General features: G+C 34.8%; 2 protein-coding genes across 4 annotated transcripts in view; one reads left to right on the top strand and one right to left on the bottom strand.

Moving 5' to 3' along the window:
- The window catches only part of LOC105339124 (dihydroorotate dehydrogenase (quinone), mitochondrial), a 270,339-nt gene that overhangs the window by 190,994 nt on the left and 58,289 nt on the right, over positions 1-21,056 (bottom strand). The gene's annotated exons all lie outside the window — the stretch shown is intronic.
- Positions 14,951-19,704, top strand: LOC105345598 (cys-loop ligand-gated ion channel). Of its 3 annotated transcripts, none has more exons than XM_034480999.2 (10): positions 14,951-15,107; positions 15,653-15,764; positions 16,051-16,173; positions 16,275-16,472; positions 18,018-18,284; positions 18,380-18,535; positions 18,757-18,936; positions 19,049-19,096; positions 19,199-19,273; positions 19,487-19,704. In XM_034480999.2, exons 2-10 carry the CDS (start codon positions 15,756-15,758, stop codon positions 19,550-19,552), a joined length of 1,122 nt encoding a protein of 373 aa, XP_034336890.2. In that variant the 5' UTR covers positions 14,951-15,107; positions 15,653-15,755; the 3' UTR covers positions 19,553-19,704. The 3 variants fall into 3 exon arrangements, with proteins under 3 accessions (XP_034336890.2, XP_065934248.1, XP_065934249.1); XM_066078176.1 differs by having other exon boundaries at positions 15,020-15,151; XM_066078177.1 differs by lacking the exon at positions 14,951-15,107 and adding an exon at positions 15,295-15,477.

The following is a 21,056-nucleotide window of genomic DNA, read 5'->3' as shown; positions in this document are numbered from 1 at the left end:
TGTACATATCAAATGTCTCTTTGACCTTAGTTCATCGTCAGCAGTTTTTCAAAGTTAATGGTATACGATAGACGGTGGGTCTCTCATCGAAATCAAGCGAAAGCGTTTGATGGCTTCATAAAGATTGATAATATAGAAAAGAATAAAAAATTATCTCTGAATAAGGACATGACAATATGAAAGCCTTTTATAATTTATGTAATTGAAAAAAATAATAACAGGCGTAATAACGCAAAAAGCGTAATACATATAACGCGAAATGGCGTTATAACGCTAAAAAGCACAATACTGCGAATAACGCTTTTTCAAATGGCATTTTACGCAAATAAAGGCGTTACACAACGCCTTTTCAAGTAGCCTTATAGAGTCTTTTGGAAGGTAGAAATTTATAGCTTTATAGTACTTTTCTTCGCGTAGTAACGTCATTTATTTTATTTTTCAGTTGCATATATGAAACTAATAAGCTTTATAACCTTGTGCATAGTTGATGCAAACACTGGTTCAAAAATATGACGATTTTAACATATAACAATTATGATTACATATACAATTATACACATAGAACAGTTTTGTTCACTTTGTAAAATGATTTAACTGAGAGAATCAGCTTATTATTTAGTTTCTATAATAATTAAATATGATGACTAGAAACAATGTTACTTATTGTTCAGTTCGTTGTAATGAATTGTGGTGACTAGATACACTAGAAACACAACTTTTAAAAAAGATATAATAATAATGTGTTTGTAAGCTAATCATTATGTCCAACAATATATAAGATATATATCCACTGTTATAAAAGTATCAGAACTTTACCATTTCCATAATATACACGAGGCGTGTCTTGTTGTCTGTCAGTAAGATATTGTCAGCATCCCGTGCTACGAGCGATGACCCTTGATAGGCAGTTAAAACAACAAGACAATGCATAGGAAGGATTTACCTTTGGACTATAGAATGTTGCATAATGTACTAATAATATGGCACTTTGTTTTTTGAACTTTAAGACTACTAAGTAGTACTTTCCTTAGCTGTTTTATTTTATTTACCGTGTTCTTAAACAAATAAACTTTAAGTACAAGACTTTCACAAACACCACAGTTAGAAAACATGACAATTATTTAACCTTATTTACGATTGACAATGTGTGAATTCAGCAAAAGAGCATGCGTCATGACGTTGCAAAAAACTATAATTATCCAATCGGATGGATTTTTGACAAAACGGCCCAATAAATCAAGAACCGGTCAAATGATGACGAGCTAGAAAGACCAATAATTATTAAGTTCTTATGTACTTCTCCGACCCAGAAAGACATTAAGACTGTATTACAAAGAAGTGCTGAGAACTGTCAGAGATTGGGTGATGTATGCTCTGTTTTTCGCCGTGCATCATACACAGTGTTTACAACCAGCCTCTTTTTAAACGACACCTGCAAACTTCCAATTCTGTACTTTATGGTGCCAACGCACAGGACTGGCCAAATTGTTTTAAAATTGAGATTTGGTTTCCCTTGCGCTTGAGACTACGGGGTATTACTAATGATTCAATTTATTGATATATGCTGGCGTTACCAATGCAAAACTGTTCTGTAAGTTGCAGAAAAACCTGTCTGTGATATTGATACATATCAAAGCAGGTCTGTGATGATGTTGATAATCGGCAGAAAACCATTTGTCTCTGATGCTGTAAGCTTTGAGAGACAGTAGTATAAAACTTGGTGCAGGATTTGGAATGTGTAGTGAATGTCATTTCCGCATTTGGAATCACAGTCTGCGTCATCAGGTCTGCTTTTTTGCAACAGACCTTGGATGGCTAGGCAACCCAAAAGTTATCTAAAGCTCTCTCTCTCTCTCTCTCTCTCTCTCTCTCTCTCTCTCTCTCTCTGAAAATTAAAAACTAAATCAATTGATATTGTTATGGATAATTTTAAATTCTCTGAATTTTGATACTTAATGTAACACAAACATGCATAAAGATAATGATATTCTGGGTTTTTTTTAGGCCAAACTGAAAAAGACCACTTGTTTAGAACCATTTTAACAAGACCTTGGACTTTCGGCGGGATGTAACTACCTTTTCCTTACGTCAAAACAAGTGAATATGCACCGATTGCGTAGTCTTGGCTCAAAAGCCAGACAAATCTTGTTAATTCAAAGACCCATGACTGAGCGACCAGAAATGAAATAGACATGCAGTCCTACGTCATATTGCTGTTTGACACAACTACCAAGCTTTTGTTAAAATGGTTCAAAGTGGCCGCTTTCAAAATTTCCCTAAGGTGGCCTCTTAACACAGGATTACAAAATATATGATGACGTAGAAAACGATTAACTATAGTAAATCTTTCCTTTATGAGTCGGTTGAAATACTTCAAATCGAATTATCTTCAGGCGCAGAGGAAAACGGTTTTGGTGTTGATTTTGATAGAAAACATTAAAGGTTCCTAATTCTAATATCATGACGTTAAAGAATCCCTTATTTTATCATTGTCCATAAAATTCTATTTTCCGTTATTTCGACCAGTGCTTTGATTGATAATCCAATTGGAAGCTCGTCGCGCCGACAAGGAAGATGCCAAAAATTCGATTCGTTCTATTCGCACTGAAGCTGTTTAACGTTGGTATCGGGGATTAGAAATGTCCGAAGAAGGAAAATGTGTGACATCCCAGAGCTTGAGGGGAAGAACGGATTCACGGAAGCGGGGTATCATGTAGTTCCGTTATAACGGGAAATGTTTCATCAAAAATAAATAATTGACATGAACAGAAAATGGCAAAGATTTGTCGCAAAGAAAAGTGATGTTAAGCCAAGTTTTAAAAAAAGATACACGTGACTAGAAAGTTGGATTGGTCCAACCGCTGTGCGAGATGGTATAAAGATAATTTGGTTTATCAGGCCCAAAGTTCGAACTTCAAATAGGAAGTGAAATTCTTCTATTGTAATGCAAAACTGGATTGTAATCCAATTATGACAGAACATTGGTTGTCTGTTTAATCAGCCGGATGATGTTGAACGTAAATATTCTCACCGGTAAAGTTCATCAAGGCATTGTCACCTTATTGATTCCCTGACTGTAGAGTCGTGCTTGACATGCCCGACTCTGTCATAACATGTGACTAGTAAGCCCTGTAATCAGTCCATCTCAAACTCTCTGAAGACATTCGAGTCAACATGACTTAGATAATAACTGTAACGATATGCACGTGTATGTGAATGTACATGCATGGATTTAGTTAAGGCCACTCTTTTATTAGGTTTTAAGAATTTGAAAAAAAAAGTAGAGTCAAGTTAATTTATAAAGCAAAAATATCTTATGAACTAGTAAAAATCAGTAAAAATAACTTATCATCATCGAAACAGCAAGATAAGTGCTGACACACCGTGAACTAAATAAATGTATATATCTGCCATCGTTACGGAAATGGCTGCTGATACTGTCAACGTATTACATTTGGCTGTGTATTATTTTAGCGTTTTTGGCGGAAAGCCGCTCCTGCTAAATTTCAGTACATCGCTAAATGATATTCATAAATGTATACGAAAAGTCATTCAGAAATACACTAATATAAATCATCGCTAATTTGTTTTTAAAAATTCCGCCAAATAGCAATCACACTAAATATATTGCGTTTAGAGTATCTCATGAACTAGATCACCCAATGTTATTGTGGTTTCTAGCTCTCTAGGTTTAGAGAGTGGTTCTAGTGTATACTTGTTCAGACACTCTGTATAAACAGTGTAGTTGGTTGTTCGTGTATTGAACATCTACCTTAAGATTGGTAACTTGTTATAACTTAGTGAATATGTACTAGTAAATCACTGTGTACTAGACAAGCACTGTATTGATAAAATCGTAGTAAACATGGTCATTTCAACTTGGCAAATTCAGTACTAAACAGTCGTGTGTCCTAAAATATATCGTAATTGTACTGCTTTTGTGTACCTCACATGGTTTAAGGTAAGGTATTTTGTACGTGTACTTGAAAATAGAGAATGTAAAATACATGTGACCATTGAGTACCTATACAGGTGTAACATAGACTAATAAAACTACTATCAAAGAGATGCCAAATAAGCTGGCACGCATGGCCATCGGATACAAGATTAACAGTACAGCCGACAATACTTCTACATAGTACAGTGCAACACAATGTGACACAGGAGGACAAGATAGAAGGCATTCGATTATTGAAAGAATAGGGACAATGGTGAAACACTGTAGTACAATGAGGCTATTGGAAAGATCTGAGATCCAAGAGAGTCTAGAGGCGAAATAGTAAAACTCTAATAGATACTCATAGTACATGCACGCAAACAATAGTGCTACATGTAAGAAATAAAGTCTTATATTCATGAAAAAATTTATGTACAGTTCATCTGATATTGAATACAGTCCATATTATATATGTCTTGGCTGGAGTTTTATGTAATTAAATTTTTACTAGTTCCGTCGTAATAATGAGGACAAATTTTCTGTTTTACATGAATCTATCAATACTTAATTCCATTTTATGCTAAACCAAAATTTGCCTTTCTCGTGTTAATCTTTATCATATTAGAAATATTGATTTATCCAATTAGAAGCGAGCAAAAGTACAGTTATTCTAGCTTTATGTGATTCACATTTTAATCCTAATTTTTGTACAATTTATGTAATTTTGTGGAGGAAATTGAATTTTAGAAATTGATCTCGAGAGGGACAATAAGTCAGTAGTTTTTATTGTCTGTATAAATCTCATTTTCCCATCCATTATGAGTAATATATCTTGTATGACATACTTATTTAGTACATTGTTTGCTTCGCTGCGTTTTATTTCAGACTGAACTGAACATTCTGACTCACCCTCCTCCTCACCCTCCCGGCCCCTTATTGGCTCCCCAGAGCGCGCTCACCTTGGCGCGCAGGTAAGCAGACTACAAATGTATATACATGACTCCCATACGTAAAGGGCGCTGTTCACATAACGCTCTAGAACAAGCATGTCTATTTTAGAAACCGATTAGCACAGACTAATTGCAGACACAAAGCAATAAAAACAGTAAATGATATTTCAGAATTTCGATCTTTTTTGTTGTTCGTGAAAATTGTAGGCCCACACGTCTAAAGGTGTACAATACATGAAAGACATATTTTCTTAAATTCCTCACATTATAAATCCATTTGTCATCGTATAGCAAGCTGTGACCTAATTTTATCTACCTTGATTTTTATTGATTGCCCCCATTTCTTAAGGAATCCCGGTTGCTTGACTCGTTTTCTAAAAGAGATACCCGGCTTTGATTGTGCAGCAAAGTCGAATTATTCCAGAAGAATACATGCACTTAGTGGGTCAGACAGTCTATATAATATTTTGTTCGATGTTGTTAATTTTTCTATGGAAATTCTAAATTCTTTTTCTAAAATTTTGTAAGTTTAAGATTTTTTCAAACACAAATAATATCGATCCAGTAATTATCATTTAGTTTATTGACCTAAATTAATTTGAATTCTGGATGTTTTCGAAAACGATGTATGCCAAATCATTCAGTCAAGGGGTTTGGTGAGGGATTTCTTGTGCTTTGAAGTAAAAGCTTAAGTACAATTCAGCTATTTTAATATTAATCGACCAATCACCACCACCCCTTCCCCTTCTATTCAGCTGACAAGCTTTGACTTATCAAAAAGGGTATAATTCACCATTATTTGAGTGTTTACTACTTAGCCAAAATCTGTATATCTGTATTGGTTGTGTTGATTATTAACATGAAAAATACAAGTAATATTGAAATAAAACTTTTCCGATGTTATTCCGTGCACTAAAAGAATTTTTTAAAAAAACCAGCATTGATATGGTGTTTCAATTTTGACTCAGTATTAGATTTAGTAATACCTAAAATTTTCAAAATCACAAGAGATCCATGGGCCATATCGCTCACCTGAGCAGTAATAATGATGTTGCTTGCTTTTACATTTATTATAAAAAAAAATTTATCACTCTTTGAGTCATGACTTGTTCTTAACAGACACGTAGCATCGGGTGGGGGGGGGGGGGGTGAGGGGAGGGGGCTCCCCCCTTTTTCTCGCGGCAAACATTTTTTTTATTTTATTTTACATATAAAAAAGTAAAATAAGATGGAGGTGGCCACCGAATTTTTTGGAGCATGTAAAAAATTAAAATACCCCACCCCATTCTCTGTTATTATCTCCCCTGCGTAGGAGTCGGATCCTTCGTTTGAACAATTTTGAAATACCAATGGAATTTTTGCCAAATTTGATTAAAACTGGCACAGTGATTCTGAAGAAGTCAAAATATGGAGAATTTTTGGACAGACAGAATAGCAGCCGCATCAACAAAAGTTTATCTAAATTTCCAACCTAAGCTTTCAGCTCAAGTAAGCTAAAACTAAGAATAAAAACTAAAAATTCTTCATATGAAATTGCAATTGAGCTTATGTGAAAGACATATCTGTCTTTCAACAGAGTGCAAACTATACATATATACAAAAGTATAAGGCATTACAGATTAATGCGAGATGTCGTGGAATTGGTAAAACGGTCGCTGTCAATGTCAGAGATCGTTTAAGTATAGGCAGGGCCGGAGTAGCGACTCCAGAAACACGCAGCCCTGGGCGGTAGATGGCGCAAGTTGTCAGCAGACATTGTAACTTCTCTAAAGTTATACCTGGCACGACATTTGGTTTTTATATTTCCTCTCTTGGGTGATCTATAGAATTTTTAAATTGGTTGTCTAAAAGATGTGCAGGAATATAGTATTGCATTTTGGAGAATATTATGTATTTTATTGAGTTTTGAGAATTTTTAACATTGAAATTTAATGGAAATCCGTAACAAGACTAGATAGCATTCTATGTAATATCGTTATGCTGTATATATTATATAAGAATAGCTGTTCGTTACTTCAGAACGCAAAGGCCACGGTGTATATTTTGTTATAATGATAAAATCGGACTGAAATTTTAAAACGATGATGTAATTACAAAGTACATTTAAATAGATACATACATCTAAATAAACATTTCATTAAAATCATTGTCCTCTGTAAAATTGTAAAATGCTGGAATTTATTATTTATAAAATTCAAATGTAATGTTTTTGGATGGATTGACGCGTATTTGACGTGCCGAGTTTCATTACTTTCGCCAGTTTGACGGCTATGTTTACCATTTAACGAGAGTATCTGGCTATGACTTATATAAAAACAAAAATAAAAATGTATGCACATTTTTGTGTTTTGTATGCAACAATGCATATAGCTATATTTTGTAATGGCGGAACCGTGGCTCATCCGTACATCAGCAAAAATCTTCGATACCTTGGACTCCTTTGTGCGGTTTTTATGTACCTTGAACTAATTTCTAATTAGGTTTTATTAATTGAAACAAAACCAACCCTTGCTAAAGCATCGTATAAAATCTCTTCCTTATATAATGTGTAAGTAATGTTATGGAAGCAAAGAGACCAGAAAAAGAAACATTCTAAACGTTTCTTGGTTAAATTCTTTATTAATATTTAAAGACTCTACTTAGATCTGTTAATCAAAATGTCTTTATAAAAACACGTCAACTACTCCATATGCTCCTCCCCTAATTGTTGTTCCCACAAATTAAAGCTTTGTTGAAAACTACAGTGTACAATGAGAGAGAGAGAGAGAGAGAGAGAGAGAGAGAGAGAGAGAGAGAGAGAGAGAGAATTCATATAGTATGCAAATTACCTGAATAGCTAAATTCAGAACTAATTTTTTCTTATCCGCACCACATTTTTTCATCGTCTATTTTATTACACTTGGATTTCTTTAGGGTTGACGTCCTGTCCTTCATTCTGTATAGCAACAAGCAGAGCTAAGTAGACACACCGGGAATTCCATTGTACCAGTGACGACTTACAAGTTCTGTTGTTTTTTATCCAGCATACATATTCATGACAGTGATTCAGTTAATAACAAAACTGACAAAAAATTCCAATAAAGTGTTTTTTGGGCCCGATCGTGACAGAGCGGCCAGGGTAACCGCCCCTGGGAGATCGCAGGAGCATTAAGTAACCGCCAAGGATCTTTGTAAGTTCAGGTTTATTAAAGTTTAGAAGAATACGAGGTCGGAACTCGAAGATTGAACACGTGGCTGTTAGTTTTATGGTTTGATTTCCATGCGGAAACTCATTTTTAGCAAAATTTCATTCATAACTTGTACTTTAAAGCAAAAAAAAAAAAATTAAATAGAAAAAGATCAAACAAGAGGTTTATGGGCCATATAGCTCAACCGAGTAACAGTGAGTTTTTTTTGTGTATATAACTTCCTCTAATTTTCCTTTTTTTTTTAATTCTTATAATATTGCAGCCTCGTCTTAGTAATGAGATCTCCAAAAAATGAATGAAAAGAAAAGAATCGCTATTGGAAAGCATTCCTGTGTATTTCTGAATTTTAAGCCAAATGTTTGTGTCATTTTGCATTTCTCTTTAACGATAAACCTAGCTCCTTCAATGTTTCTTATCTGGTCTTGGTTTCATAACATTATTGTGCTTGAGTAGAATATCTTTAAGTTTTTTAAAACAAATATGAAGAAATGTGAATTACAAGTAAATACGTATAGATTGATATGAAGAATTAAGGATAATGATTGCACAAAATTTATGTACATTAATACTTAGTATATGTCCTTGACTTGTTTTGGTAAAGCACATCTACCTAGTTATGCAGTTAAACTTTTAATAATCGGAGTTCGCTTTACCGAGTTTTACTGTACAGTTGACTTATTAGATATGATTGTTCGGATCATCAATCCCTGATTTTTTTAACAACTTTAAAAAAAAAGAATAAGACACTTCATTACAAAACTTTTGATTCATCTTCAGAGAGGGGTGTGGTTTACTCAGTTTGGTCAATATTGGCCAGTTGCAATCTTGATTCTGGAGGAAAAGTAAAAAATATGGCAAGTTTACAAACAGACGAATCTGGACATGTGATCAGAAAAAAAGAAGTTAAGCTTACACACCGGGTGAGCTGAAAACAACAATGATTTATTTGTTGAGTTAATTCCCTGTAAGGAATTATAAAAAAAAGAAAAAAGTAAATTACAAATCAGAAAATAGTTCAACTCGGTGTTTTAAAAATCTAACGTGGGCAATTAGAGGACGAAATTTACTGAGAGAACCCAGTGAGTCATTCGTGATTATAGAGAGATTTATTTTATGCTTGTTATCTTATTTTTTAACATTTTACACCCACCTGAAAAATATTTTAATACACTTTTTATTCACTGCACTAGTGGATGGTTATATTAAAGAATTTTTTTTGCCTAATATCCGTATATTAATGTAGATTGAGTTACTTTTAGATATTATTATAGATGAAAGTACAGCACTTAAAAGATATAATCACGATTTTGGGATATATTAAAATTTTAAAACTTGGCCTGTTGAATGTAATCATAAAATTTATTGAATTGCTTTAAACGAAAGTGAAATAACGAATCAGACTTGAACCCAGGATTCAAAGATCACAAGACGTTAAAAGATAATAATTGGTTATTGTTCAATGTTACTGTTAGATATCTTAAATGAAAAATATATCTCATACTGCAGGTGTCTATATCTCGTCCTGAAGCAACTGAAAATCATTTGATGCATTGAACACAAACCCATTTTAAATCCAATTAAACTGGTGTCAGAAAAGATGGTTGTTTGCTTTGTAAGTATTTTCCATAGATGTATTTACTCTTATATAGTATATAGAAATATATTTTTCAGTATTTCACCGTCTACCAAACAATCCCACCATTCTATTTTATCTCAACAGGAAATACTCAAATCTTAAACAATGTTTGTTAAATATTTTTAGACAGAATTACTGATCATATAAGAAAGTAGACTGTTTATTAAAATATCTTTTTTAAGTGTAAACATACATGGTTTATATCTTTCATAAGTTAAAACGTACGTGGTTTTAATTTAAACTCTCCATTTTGTAATTAAGGTCTTCCGTTTTCCAACGGAAGACCTTATTGTTTTCGTACGGTTTCTTTTTCCCTATTATTATTATTTTTCTTTTTTTTTTTTTTTACAAATTTTGTGCCCGCGATTTCTCAAAAACGACTCGGCCGATTTCCATGAAACTTTCAGATCTAATAGATATTAATCTAAACTTAATATACATTTTTTTATTTTGATGACGCCATTTCCGTTCTTAAGATAGTGACGTTTTAGCGATTTTCAGAGGGTCGGCTTGACCAGGGACCTCCTCCTAAACGGTAAAAGATATTGAGTTCAAACTTTCAGGGATTGTAGACAATAGATTGTAGATGTGCCATTTGGCATTCATATTTGTCATGCTTAAAAGGCGTTAAAGCTCGCCTGGTCCCGAAAATTGAGAATAAAAATACGTGATAATTTTTTATCGTTTTCTTTGTTTATCTCTCTTCTGAAAAATATTTTGTTAACATATGTAATGTAAAATTTTTTTACATTTACAAGACCTTTCATTTGATATCAAGGAAAAGGGGCTGGTTTCTCAAATTAGGGGACGAAAGGGCCCTAAAGTCTTTCATCTGTAGCCGTTAATTGATGGATATTTTGTGAAATGTTATAGAAGCAAATGTGTTTATCTCACAGTTATGTATCCAAGCAATGTAATGATTTTATTATGTGTTACGTAATTAAGGGTTTTTAGGGGCCAAAAGTCCAAAATTTTGATCACGCATATCTCAGAAAGGAAAAATATTTTGTAATGCAATACAGAAGGAAAGTTGTTCACATTAATGTTTTTAACATTATGCAACCTTCAAAATTTAATTAAACGGCCCCTATAATTAGGAAATAAGGGATCGGCCCCTAAAACCTTCTTTCTGATATATCTCCAGAACGGTAACCAATTTCTAAACACTTGTTGGACAAAATTTGTGTAGAATTATATGAGCTTTCATTTAATATCAAGAAAAAGGGGCTGGCCCCTTAAATAAGGGGACCAAAGGGCTCTAAAGTCTTTAATCTGTAGCCCTTAACTGAGGGATATTTTGTAAAATGTTATAGAAGCAAATATGTTTATCTCGCAGTTATGTATCCAAGCAATATAATGATTTTATTATGTGTTACGTAATTAAGGGTTTTTAGGGACCAAAAGTCCAACATTTTGATCACGCATATCTCAGAAAGGAAAAATATTTTGTAATGCAATACAGAAGAAAAGTTGTTCAAATTAATGTTCTTAACAATATGCAACCTTCAAAATTTCGTTAAACGGCCCCTATAGGAAAATAAGGGATCGGCCCCTTAAACATTCTTTCTCATATATCTCCAGAACGGTAACGAATTTCTAAACACTTGTTGAACAAAATTTGTCAAGAATTATATGAGCTTTCATTTAATATCAAGAAAAAGGGGCTGGCCCCTAAAATAAGGGGATCAAAGGGCTCTAAATTCTTTAATCTGAAGCCCTTTACTAAGGGATATTTTGTGAAATGTTATAGAAGCAAATGTGTTTATCTCACAGTTTTGTATCCAAGCAATGTAATGATTTTATTATGTGTTACGTAATTAAGGGTTTTTAGGGACCAAAAGTCCAAAATTTTGATCACGCATATCTCAGAAAGGAAAAATATTTTGTAATGCAATACAGAAGGAAAGTTATTCACATTAATGTTTTTAACATTATGCAACCTTCAAAATTTCGTTAAACGCCCCCTAAAAGGAGATCAGGGATCGGCCCCTAAAACCTTCTTTCTCATATATCTCCAAAACGGTAACGAATTTCTAAACACTTGTTGACAAAATGTGTTCAGAACTAAATGTCCATTGATTTGAATCCAAGAAAAAGGGACTTGCCACTTAAATTAGGGAATCAAAGAGCTCTAAAATCTTTTATCTATAGCCCTTTAATGAGAACCATTTTGTGAAAGGTTATTAAAGCTAGATTAGGTATAATACGTTTATATATCCTTACAATATAATGATTTTCTCTTGCATTACCCAATTAGGGTTTTTGAGGGACCAGAGGTAAACAAGTTTGATCTTTTCTATCTTAATTGAAAGAAATGCAAGTATTTAAAAAAAGCAAGAGAACTTATAAAAAGCGATACAATAAAGCATTAGTACTTCACTCCTTTTTCCATAACATGTTTTGTTGTCGAAAATCAAAGTCGATGATGTCATATTTCATTCTAAAAATCGAACGGAAGACCTCCTCGTTGCTCGCAACGAGATCGTGTCTAGTTTATTTACATATCGTAGCAGAGAAATTTAAATACATGCATAATACATACATAATTGTCAAAACTATTTTCCTCTCATGTGAATGTGAAATATAATTATACATGTATATCTTTCATACTAATGTGTAAAAAAAAAAAATAAAGCTTCTGTTATGTATTAGGCCTTTGCCAGTTATTGTAATTGTGTTTGTACCAATAAAATACTTGTATTGCGTGTACTGATTTAAATACGGGGGTAAGATATCTACTAACAAAATTCGATTAGTCTTTTTCTTTATAATTAATATTGAGAAAGTTGTTCAATTCATTCACAAATAAGTTGAATATTAATACTTTTCACGCGATCCAAAAAAAGTTTTCGGGGTGGGGGCTGAGGATCTATGTTCTCCATGGAGGGCGATCCAAGATCTACTATTTTCGATAAATTAAATTTTACTACGTGTATGTGAATTTAGGAAATTTGAATTTTCCAGGGGGCCCAGACACCCCCCTCTGGATCAGCGCATGCTTTTACTCATCTGAATATATAGTTTTTTAATTGCGCCTCGGTTACCCAAACTTCGATGTACTGATTCGTTGCACACACAAATTCAACGATTGAGGCACTAATACATTTTTGTATAATTTTCTTTTCCAGGTAAGAAGGGTGCCATAAAAATACAGGATCAAATTATGAAAGTAATTGTATATGACCTTCAGCGCTCTGTAAATAATGAACGGGATTTAGAGCAACAGTGTATATTTACATCATGTTCAGAGAATATAAAAAAATACCCAGAGAAATTAAGGAATAAAGTTAATTCGGCGACTCGTCTACACTCAGTGCGGACGACAAAGAGATAGTTAAGGAGTGTAATCTAAAAAACTTTGAGACAAAAACTGTATAAAAATTGTCGATTGTTACCAATGGCTATGACAAGCCAAACCGAGCCTAATCTTGGAGGCGCCACAGAAGCTTGTGTTGATCGCAATGGATCTTCTTTCAAGGCGGCTTTGGGTATTGAAGTAAAATTATCCCTCTGTGTCCGAGGTCCCAGCACTGTGTCCGAGAGCGCTTAAAATTGGAGCCAACAACATAGCGCGGCCCCAGATTTCTGTCTGGGTTGTCTCCCTTTCTCCCGTTATACCGGGTCCCAAGGGAAACGAAGAGCTAGTGCAAGGATTCGTGATTAATTTATCAATTTATTTAACCTTTTAACAATTCTGGCATATGAGAGAGAGAGAGAGAGAGAGAGAGAGAGAGAGAGAGAGAGAGAGAGAGAGAGAGAGAGAGAGAGAGAGAGAGAGAGAAAATTGGCTTTGTTTGTTATTTCCAATTTGTAATGCCAAAAAAACACCAATAAAAATAAAATATTTAATCTTATTTTTTATTTCCTTAACTATCCAATGATCTTTTTTAAAATTTACATTTCATCAAAATATTCAAAAATTTTATAGGATTACATTATTTGCACTTGAATCACAGAAGTCACTGCTCGTGTATGTTATTCTTCTATAATTACATGTACAATGTTTATACCTCAACGATGATGGTTAAGTTTCAGTGCTAGCGTAAATAAAGTTTGTTGTAGATATTTAGCAAACAACGTTTAAAAAAATTGTAAAATTAATGTAGCCACAAAGTCGTTTTAAAATCACAATTATTCAATGTCTAACGGAAGAAAGACAACCCTAGGTAATTTGTTTTTTCTCCGGAGAGGATACCTCTTAAAATTCTGGACAAACCATGAAAGTGTACGCGCTTTTGGTCGATTTCGTCTATAAGGTAATTTCGGGTGTATTTTTAAGTAAGTTCTGCAGTTTTGTTCTGGGTGTAAAGCATTGGTTTGTACACATTCATTGACAATACTACATTCGTGCATTATTTAGTTATTTTATCGGCTCTCACAGACGAGAGAGCGCGACCGTCTTCGACATTGTCTCGTACATTAACATGAGTAGGTCAGACTCGGGTAGAGAGGCGGGAGAAGGACCGTGTTACCCCGTCAGGGAGCCAGATTTCTGTCTGTTTGTCAGAGTTTCCACGGGAAGAGTGGGACCGAGACCAGCATAACCACAGACAAGGAATCAAGTGGCCGGGGACAATGAAATAGTTATGTTCTCTTCGGCGTTCAACAAGTACAGAATAAACATTTGTAAACCATTATGTCGCCTTTACTTATACGTTCTTAACCAAATTCTTTACAATGTAATGTTGTACAACTGGCCCACTTTAAATAAATTTGAAAACCTGTGTTGTATTATAACTTAACAAACATTTACGAATATACCGGTATATACACATTACATTATGAGGTTTATGATTTATGTCCACAGTTGTTCAGGTTTTCAGCTTTTTGTTGAACCATTTTCCTGTTCTTCATGTAGGACTGCGTTTTACAAATGAATGACAAATTTCAAGAGTCTAAAGTATGATTTTCAATATGCAAAGTCTTTTTCTGATTCATTCTTTCCAAACTATTTTAAAAGCCGCAAAGATATTTGACTGGTATTTCGTTGAACATTTTCGTCGTCAGAATAGTAAGCATTAAATAAATGGAGGTATATGTCATAAGTTCTCTCTTAAAGATCAGAACATTGGATGTGGTGTGGCAATAGTTGCACGTGCAAGGTCAAGTGGTCAGCGATGTGTTCGGCTGCTTTGGATTCGTTACACTGGTGTAAATTATTCCGCTAATCCTTAATTCCGATTTAATTGTGGTGGACACAATGACGGAATTGAAATCCTCTTAATTTTGTTCAATAGAAGTCAACAGAAGATTACGTGAACTATTCTACTACCCTATACTTGTTTTCTTGTTCGATCCCTTGGTTGACAGTTGAACCGTGACAGTAACTCCAACGAGCACCTGTTTCCAGGAGAACGACTAGGATCAGGAGCTCGCGTGACATTTCCCAGCAACAGGTAGGCTGCTCAGTGGCTGCATCAGGCCATCGAGCCTGGCGCAGGTAAGTGCAGAAACACTTAGAACGATAACGATGTCGAAATGTCTATTGAAACTTTTCAAACATACAAATAGATCTAGATGTAAACAAATTTGGAATAGATTGATATCATAGACTTCATATATATACATAAGTATTAATAGAAAACCCGATCGATTTTAACGTGAAGCAGTGTGTAGCGGTTATGTATTAGAGTCAACATCCAGCTTTTAGAGTGAAAAGATCATTGCCCAGCGATCGATGTGGAGGTTTAAACTCATTCATATGCAAGGTTTTTACCTACTATTGAAACGGTTCCAACACATAATGTGTCAAAAAAACATAAACAGGTAAATATATGTTGATTTGTATGCTCGTGCATTGTGCACCTGGAAATCGATTCTAAATCCTTTTAATTTTTCAGTAATCCCCTTGAAATGTCATCAACGTTAGGTATATTTGATTGGTTTTAATGTCATATAAATATTCACATACTAACATTATCGTTTCAATCTTGCTTTTCAGGGACATAATGAATGGAATGCTTGATATTGGTCAAAAGATATCGATTTTAACCACTTCCTAGAAATGAATTGATCTCACCTCAAAATTTTCGGAAAAAGAAGCCATGGTAAAGGTAATCTGACTTTTGTATTTATCAAAATATTTACAAACTTCCGTAATCAGATAAAATCCTGTTTGGTAAAGAAAAGTGTTGTTTACTCATCAGTATTTAATGATTTCAATCAAATTAAGTTAGGTTTGGTAATATACTGTTTTGCTCTGCTACATTGTAAATATGTATGTCTCATAGATAAAAATAGTCACTTCCTTGATATAACGATGGCAGACCTATTACATGGTTTACCGTTCTCCCTGTTTACACTATGATTTTTTAACCTTTTCTTTATTGCATGTTACAGAGAACGGTCTATATCCGCGTGGTGTTCCTGAAGGTGGGGGAGATTGACACGGTCAAGGAGAAATACTTTGCCGATGTCTTCGTCCAGGCAAGATGGCGAGAACCGGCATTGGATCACAGTCAAGTATGTGCAGTTCAAAATTTGCCTTTTTTCAAAAAAATGCTCAACAATATATTACATCATACGGAGCACATAACTATTCTTTCTTTTAATCTTTTTTGCAGCACCTGAAGAACAGTAACTTGGACAACTACTGGGGTCCCAAAATATCTGTTCAGAATGTAATCGACTTTAATAAGAAGAAAGTATTAAAAGAGTTGAATTTTAACCCCCATGGCGAGGCTTTCATTACAGAGAAAAGAAAAATCAGCGGAAACTTCTCGGAGAAGCTAGAGCTGATGGACTTTCCGTTTGATCACCAGGTTTGTTATTAACCACATAACAAGAATGCTGAGGTATATCCTCTATAAAAATCGAGCAATATCAGGTATGTAATCTCTCACAATCAGAGCATGACCAAACAGTTTGTTCTCTATCACATTTAGGGCATGACCAAACAGCATGTTCTCTATCACAATCAGGGCATGACCAAACAGTATTTTCTCTATCACAATCAGAGCATGACCAAACAGTATGTTCTCTATCACAATCAGAGCATTACCAAACAGTATGTTCTCTATCACAATCAGAGCATTACCAAACAGTATGTTCTCTATCACAATCAGGGCATGACCAAACAGTATGTTCTTTATCACAATTAGGGCATGACCAAACAGTATGTTCTCTATTACAATTAGGGCATGACCAAATAATATGTTCTCTATCACAATAAGGGTCATGCCCAAACAGCATGTTCTCTATCACAATCAGAGCATGACCAAACAATATGTTCTCTATCACAATCAGAGCATGACCAAACAGTATGTTCTCTATCACAATTAGGGCATGACCAAACAATATGTTCTCTATCACAATAAGGGTCATGCCCAAACAGCATGTTCTCTATCACAATCAGAGCATGACCAAACAGTATGTTCTTTATCACAATAAGGGCATGACAAAACAGTATGTTCTCTATCACAATCAGGGCATGACAAAACAGTATGTTCTTTATCACAATAAGGGCATGACAAAACAATATGTTCTCTATCACAATCAGAGCATGACCAAACAGTGAGTTCTCTTTCACAATCAAGGCATGACCATGCAGTGTGTTTTCTTTCACAATCAGGGCATGACCAAACATTATGTTCTCTATCACAATCAGGGTATGGCAAAACAGAATGTTCTCTATCACAATCAGAGCATGACCAAACAGAATGTTTTCTAGCTAATCTTTTAAAATCAGGGAAGAACTAAATGCGCCATCTATACTAACTATGCCCTCTCTATTGCAATCATAAAATGTGGCGTTTAATTAGTGCTGCCTTATTAATGAATTACAGTTCCTTAAATTTCCAAGTACCAGATATAGAAATCAATCTTCTAAATCGCACCCATCAATTAAGGTGGAATAACACATCGTCATAAAATGGCTACATTTGATCGAAAGACATTTCGTTTTATTAAAAGGATTTTACCGATGGCAACATATAACTTACCACATAGCCGAGTGGATAAAGTGTCGAGCTTATGTTCCGTACATACCGAGTTCGAAGCTCGCAGGGGCTTTTGTTGTTACTTACGGAATTTATTTTTCATCCCCAAATTGCAAATTTTTCGCTTATTTGACATATGTATAGTTTATTTATCATTATATCTTTCATAATCAAATAATTTACAGTTAATTTGAGTGACTTTTTTCCAGGTGTGTTATTCCACCTTAATCTGATTGTTATGAAAAATAAACGATGCAATGTGATTTTTTGGTTGTGTTTGTTACCATTTAGTATTTTACTGCATGTGTACATACTACTGAATGGTTTGACGGAAACTATGCTTTATGATATTTCTGTGTTTTTTTGCAGTATTTGAACCTGATCATTACCTCTGAGCTCCCCGCCACTGATCTGGAGTTCCAGGAAGACAAGGACGAGCTGAGTACCATCAATGTGTCCTGCTTCGTGGACGTCCAGGAGTGGTCCCTGTGTGACTACGTGGCCTCCGTCCCCTACACAGAATCCAAAGTCTTCTCCCAGAAACGGAACGTCAACACCAAATTTCCCGGCATTTCCGTCGGATGTTGCGCAGTCAGACGCGCGGGATTCTTCGTCTGGAACGTTATCGTCATCATGGCAAGAATTTCTTTAACTTTGATTGTGTATCTTAGCTTTTATGTCACTCCACAGTAGTTCTTTCTGAGGTTAACACGGGATTTATTTTGTTTCAGACTCTTATATGTGCCACTTCCTTCGCCACATTCGCAGTCAGTCGCAAGCTACCTCAGAACCGATTACAGCTGTCCATCACTCTCATGTTGACGGCGGTCACCTTCCGTCTGACGACGAACGCTAATCTCCCCAAAATATCCTATCACACCCGCCTGGTCAGTGTTCAATGCTGTATATTCTCTAAATGTTAATTATGCAAACTATATTTATTGGTAATTTTTACTAATGTCAGCTTAAAATCGTATGCTATCTGGTCTGTTAATAAAGATTGGTTCTAATGACTTTTCCAAAAATAGGTACCAAACTTTTTAAATAATAATAAATTAACGTGTTTTTGTATGTAAAATTCAAAGTACAGCTGTAGTTATGTTTGTAGGACAAGTTTATCCTGGCCAACATGTTCTTTAACTGGCTGGTGACGGCCTGGCACGCGGTCATAACGAGGTTCGACTATGACGATGACCTACAAGCGACAATGGACAACTGGGCCTTCCTCGTCTTCCTCATTGCATACGGGCTCTTCCTAGTCGTTTTTGTTTCCTTAGTGCTCATTACAGTAAGATACTCCATACAGTCAATTTAGCTGTAATACATACGATTAATGATGTTAATTTACGTGTAATCTATCAACGTTCTTTATGATTTTTATTGATTCGGTTTTCTTTCAGTATGTGTTACGAAATAACGAACTTCAATCAAAGCTGAAGATATACGAGGTAGGGAACACCTAGTGTTATACGTCGCAATATGAATGCATTCCAATCAGGCGTTAAGTGTTATTTTTGCACTACAGTTGTATGTTATGATCTGTTTTGTAGGAGAAGGCGGAGAAGTTACTAGGTGGCCATTGGAAGGATTCCCGCTCGAAGGAGCAGGAGGACGTCACAATTAGGGTAAGGAAACTTTGTCTGTTCTGGATTTCGGTCATCCAACCATTAACCTCGCGATGCCGGTGAATGATTCACAAGTATTGCGTCTTTCCGTTCCTTTTGGTAAATGTGCTTTTATTTATAGATTTATGATTCCCTGTGTCGCTTTTTATTAAGGCTAAACCTTTTAACACTGCCTACAGATTTTGTTATAATCAGTGCTTTGTTTATTTTTAGAGACGTGCTGGATTGTCCTACTCCACGCCAGGGACAGCGTCGGCTGTGTATCCCATGGATACCTGAATCACAGCCTCCTTCTGGTCTCCACCAGATACACTTGTGATATTAAATTAAAGACATTCCATTTATTTATATATATATATTTTCAGGCATAATTACCAAGAGTTGTAATATAAATGAATGGTGAAAAAACCCGTTAAACTTGCCAAAAACCACAGCATGGTCAGAAATGTTTCCATTGTTTTACCTGGTGGCAACAACTAAACACAAATGCAGACTTCAAAACAATGAGAATGTCTGCTTATGTTGCTCTCTCTCTCTCTCTCTCTCTCTCTCTCTCTCTCAATAATTGCGTGGACCCTGAGGTCCACGCAGAAAATATATAAGCGAGGTTAAACCGGATGCAATGGGGGAAATTCAGCTTGCGCATGAGCTAGCCTGGTTCCTGTGCTTAATGGGTAGCTGAGGGAACCAGACTAGCACACGTTTATCTGAATCGGGATCGGGATTCCGTGCCATATACACACATAAGTTCAAAGGCGCTGTAATTGTAAAGTTGTCGGTAACAATACAGAAACAAAGTATTCCTTTTAAAGAAATGATTGGCATGTGATATGAACTATCAGTATTATGAAATAATTAAGTTAATGTTATGCCGAAACTACAACATGCATCAAATAGCATAATTTGCTATGTTTTGTTGTTTTCCGAATACACATGTAACTTAACTTCACTTTTATAGTAGGCGAGGCTAGTGTACTTCCCGATTAAATCTTTTTTAGCATTTAAGTATGATTGAATAATTATGTCACTGTCTACAAGTTTCTCAAGAAAAATGCATCAAAGTATGAAATTTTTAATTTACACAAAGCTGTCACTGCATAGTGAACAAAGTAGTGCGAATCGAAATGTGTTCGCAAAAAGTAGAATTCACTGAATGCCTGATACTATGCATGCAAACCTGTCATATATAGATCATAATTATTTTAGAAGTATAGACCCTTTAAATTCAGAGATAAAAAGTCAGGGCTATATACGTAATACAACGTACGAATGTAGTGGTTAAAAGCAGAGGGCAAGAGTCGCTGGAATCTCTGATAATCTTAAGGCTTTCATGTTTTCGTTGGAAACGCATGCAAATGGTCCACGTATTGTAGTCCATTTTAAAGGATAGCAACTTGTTAGATACTATTCGTGCTTCATTCTCAGCTTTCACAAAGATAACCATATTTAAGCTTTACCCGTAGATTTTTTATATTTATTAAACACTTTATTCAACAATTACAATTTGTGTTACTAAACCAATACAAATAAATCATTTTAGAAATGACTGTAGTGTAAACAGAAAAATGACTAGAAGTTACTATGTCAAAAATTTACCGTATCTTGGGGATAGCTACATATACACAAATTAAAACATATTTCATGTTCATATATCAACTTAAAAATGACAGTAGTGTAAACAGAAAAAAATGACTGTAGTGTAAACAGAAAAAAAATTACTAGAAGTTATTATGTCGATAGTTGACCGTATCTTGGAGGTACTAGTAACTATATCTACACAAAT

The sequence above is a fragment of the Magallana gigas genome, chromosome 3, assembly GCF_963853765.1.
Source record: "Magallana gigas chromosome 3, xbMagGiga1.1, whole genome shotgun sequence".
Classification (NCBI taxonomy): domain Eukaryota; kingdom Metazoa; phylum Mollusca; class Bivalvia; order Ostreida; family Ostreidae; genus Magallana; species Magallana gigas.
The sequence above is the reverse complement of the archived record's forward strand: the minus strand, read 5'-3'. Positions and strand labels throughout refer to the sequence as shown.

Excerpts from the sequence above, each read along its gene's own strand:
- LOC105345598 (XM_034480999.2), top strand. Across the intron at positions 16,174-16,274 it reads CGGCATTGGATCACAGTCAA|CACCTGAAGAACAGTAACTT; the intron begins GTATGTGCAGTT and ends TCTTTTTTGCAG. Across the intron at positions 16,473-18,017 it reads ACTTTCCGTTTGATCACCAG|TATTTGAACCTGATCATTAC; the intron begins GTTTGTTATTAA and ends GTTTTTTTGCAG.